The sequence below is a fragment of the Cupressus sempervirens genome, chromosome 11 (assembly GCF_028749045.1).
Source record: "Cupressus sempervirens isolate cs-2001-9-10 chromosome 11, ASM2874904v1, whole genome shotgun sequence".
NCBI classification, from domain to species: Eukaryota; Viridiplantae; Streptophyta; class Pinopsida; order Cupressales; family Cupressaceae; genus Cupressus; species Cupressus sempervirens.
The window spans coordinates 625,975,435-625,978,958 of record NC_143128.1 but is presented as its reverse complement, the minus strand read 5'-3'; the positions used below and the strand labels follow the sequence as shown (position 1 = coordinate 625,978,958).

The window sequence follows — 3,524 nt, the reverse complement described above, 5'->3', positions numbered from 1 at the left end:
GTAGCTTCTTGTGATCATATTGAGCTGCAAGGGATTGCAGATTGTAATCATGTTGAAATCACTAGATAATAAGAATATTAGACTTGTTGTTTGATGCACATAACTGTTAAATTTTTGTATATTGTTATCTTATGTGTACTTCATTCTTTTTTGATATTACCTATATTCACATGTAATTGTTATATCTGTCTTTTTAATCCTAACATATAATATCTCTTATTTACTTCTAAATTCAAGTTCAAATAAAGAAGTTAACATTGAAATAGCAACATATATATGTGTCCTTTAACGATTAGAGGAGAGCTCCACAGATCACATATCATGCGTCCCCACATAGACATTGATGGACCGTGCACTTCTTGAGAATACTCTATGCAACCATATTCATTCGTACAACCATGACCACTTCTTATGTTTTTGAATGCATATCTGATTTACCCCCTCATAAAAAGACACCCAGATCATGACAAACTATGATTATGAATCTCTTTGTTGCTTTGATTATGATGCGTCCTCTCCTCCTGCATTGATTCCATAGAATATGTCATTGAATCTACTACCAAGCTAGGACTTTTCGTCCCATATACAAGATAAATAGGTGAACTCATGACTATGCCCGATGAATAATTTAATAGATGGACGATCGTGCCACCTCTACTTGACACAAACAAATATATTGATATAAGTTTCTTATGTACTAATGTAAGAGCCTTTTCTTAACGTTCTTTAGATTGAACTTTCATAATCAACATGACACACAAAAATGTTAACCAAAACAGTTAGCACCGAATATGTATAAGTCTGTTCTTACATAACTGACAAGAAGATTGAACTTTCGTAATCAACAGGATACACAAAAATGTTAACCAAATAAGTTAGCACCGAATATTATTAATTTTGTTCTTACATAACTGACAAGAAGCAAAAACGCATAATATTTAATTGACATCATGCGTGGTGCAACTTGAGTATTCAATATTGATGTTAATGATTGGCATATTCTCAGAAACCAGTGACAAACAGATTCCCGATACAGCCGATCCCCTCCAACTGCTAATCACCATTTAGCTTTGTAAAATATAACATGATTTTACTACTGCCGGATGATGCTGATTTCTCCTGGCCTCCTATAAATTACAATTCAAATATCAGCCGTGCTCAAGCAAAGTGGCTTGGCCTTTTGTTTTAAATTGAAGTCTTCAACATGTCAAAGCAGCCAAGCAACATGTTCATTTTGCAGAAGCTGCTGATCATGTTAATTCTTTGCCATTCACTCATCATTTGTGGGGCAACAGGCAATGCACTCAAGGTACATAAAATCTATGCAAAAATTCATTATTCTTTCCATTAAGGGTTTAGGGTTTTTACAGCACTGCAAAATTCTAAGTGCTGATGGTTGGAATTACAGCATTATATTGTGTACATGGGTGATGCCACCCATCCTACCGAGGAAGCTGCAATATCTTCCAACCAAGAGCTGCATGCCAAATTGACTAATGCAAGGTTTGACATTTAATATTAATTGGTTTTGCTTGCTTGTTATTGTTATATTAAAAAATATCATTTCAATTTAAACAGGGAAGGGTATTAGTAATGGAACAGTTAATTTCAAGGAAATAGAAAATTTAAATTATTTTATTTAAGATATCTTCACATGTGACTTAAATATTTATATCTATTGTTTTGACTTAATTAAGATGAACATAATAAGATTCTTTATGTACACAAGAATAAAAAAATTGGTCATGTAGATGTGTAGCCTAATACCTACTTAAGAATATCCTTATAGCAGTGCCATAGATCTCCGTAAAAAAAATTGCACTAATAAATAGAAATCAGTATATTTTCCTCTAACTACTGATTGTACCAATACTTGAGCAATCATCCTAGTACTAAAAACCCAATCTGCTTGTAGCTCCAAACTTTTAATTCTCATTATTTTATTTTTAACATGAACAATTGAAAAATTAGACTTAATTGAACTTCTTATAATATATTTTAAATTTTCATATGTTTCTAAAGGTACATTTATTCTATTAGAAAACAATAATTTCAAATGAACTGCTTAGAAAAACCAAAATTTATAATATACTATTTAAATCAGACTAAAATTACGGTCAGGTTTAGAATGATATTTTAAATTCCTAAGCTCCTTCATAGCATCGACTTCCTGATTCTATAACAGATGGAATTTCAAATCACAGAATAAATCATCCTCTCATTTATTCAATCCTCACTGTGAAATGACATTGAACAGAATGACAGCAAATGAACGTATAATTCATCATTATGCAAAAAGCTTCAGAGGGTTTTCTGCACTGCTAACTCCCGAGGAAGCCACTTCTCTATCAGGTAATGATACCACATGGATGATCGTCGAATCTAAGTAGTCAGAAGAACATGCACTGAATTGCAGAAATGGATGGCCAGTGAACGAAGAAGATTGTGTTACAATGTTTAATAATTCTTTCAAATCTAATGTTCAAAATTTTAGTTTTAATTTTTCTTTTAAAAAGTTTGTGATGTATCTAAGACTATTATTTAATGGAATTACTATTCATTCTCATTACTTAATTTAACTTTTGATCCTCTGATCAGCAAACAGTAGAACAAATTTATCTCTACTTCAATAGTATATCTCCTTCACACTTGCCGAAGAATGTCTACAATTATTGCAGAAATGAATGAGGTTATTTCAGTTTGCGTAAGTAAAATACGACGCGTTGATACAACGCACTCATGGGAGTTTATTGGCTTAGATCAGCCCAATTCTATGGGTAAAAGCACGCACTCAGAAGATTACGTGACTGCTCAATCAAATGTTATCATAGGAATGATTGATGGCGGTAAGTTGCAGACTTGGGTTCTGTAATATAGTTTATCAGCATAAGTTAGTATTAATTTCCATCTTAACATTCCTTCTCATCAAGAATTGGATAATAATGTAGGTGTTTGGCCGGAATCAAAAAGCTTCAGTGATGCGGGTTTGCCGCCTGGTCCAAGTCGCTTTAAAGGAGTGTGTCAAACAGGCATTGTTGGAATAATTCCACCTTTGAATGAGTAATTATCGATGTTTGTTTTTGATTAGATAAACATATTTTGAAGGGAGCTTCAAATCCTGTATAAGTCTAAAGATTTTCAATAAGTTCAGATACAAAGATACTGCAAGCAAAAGAAGAACTGATCATCCCTCAAACATAGGGTAACCAAGGTGACAAAAAGCCTATCACCAACCAAAAGTAAAGATCCAGCAAGGGGGCAAAGCTAGATATATCATGGTTTTCCCTTTGATTTAGAGCCACCTTTGCACGATCAGAGGTTCATTTCCAAAGGAGGAGCTGATGGTCTTGAGATTTTTCTTTTTACTACAGTCCAACCATCCTCCACCTTAACTGCCTTAGCAATCCAATCCCTAGAAGAAACTGAACAATGAAGACCAGGGGAATTCAAACAACCAACAATCTTCCTAGAAGAGACCATAGCCAACTAGCCCCCCACAAAACTAGGAGGAAGGACAAGGGTAG

General features: G+C 33.7%; 1 protein-coding gene across 1 annotated transcript; it reads left to right on the top strand.

Moving 5' to 3' along the window:
- Positions 1-1,204: 1,204 nt before the first annotated feature.
- On the top strand, positions 1,205-3,064 carry LOC149531263 (subtilisin-like serine-protease S). The gene is made up of 5 exons (XM_089808308.1): positions 1,205-1,309; positions 1,409-1,503; positions 2,258-2,352; positions 2,700-2,846; positions 2,949-3,064. The coding sequence occupies exons 1-5, from the start codon at positions 1,205-1,207 to the stop codon at positions 3,062-3,064; spliced, it is 558 nt and encodes a 185-aa protein (XP_089664434.1).
- Positions 3,065-3,524: the final 460 nt, after the last annotated feature.

What these genes read in the sequence shown, in the direction of transcription:
- LOC149531263 (XM_089808308.1), top strand. Translation starts at nt 1,205, where the DNA reads ATGTCAAAGCAGCCAAGCAACATGTTCATTTTGCAGAAGCTGCTGATC. An exon ending in CAACAGGCAATGCACTCAAG is followed by an intron (nt 1,310 to 1,408) that starts GTACATAAAATC and finishes TTGGAATTACAG; the next exon opens with CATTATATTGTGTACATGGG. An exon ending in CATAGGAATGATTGATGGCG is followed by an intron (nt 2,847 to 2,948) that starts GTAAGTTGCAGA and finishes ATAATAATGTAG; the next exon opens with GTGTTTGGCCGGAATCAAAA.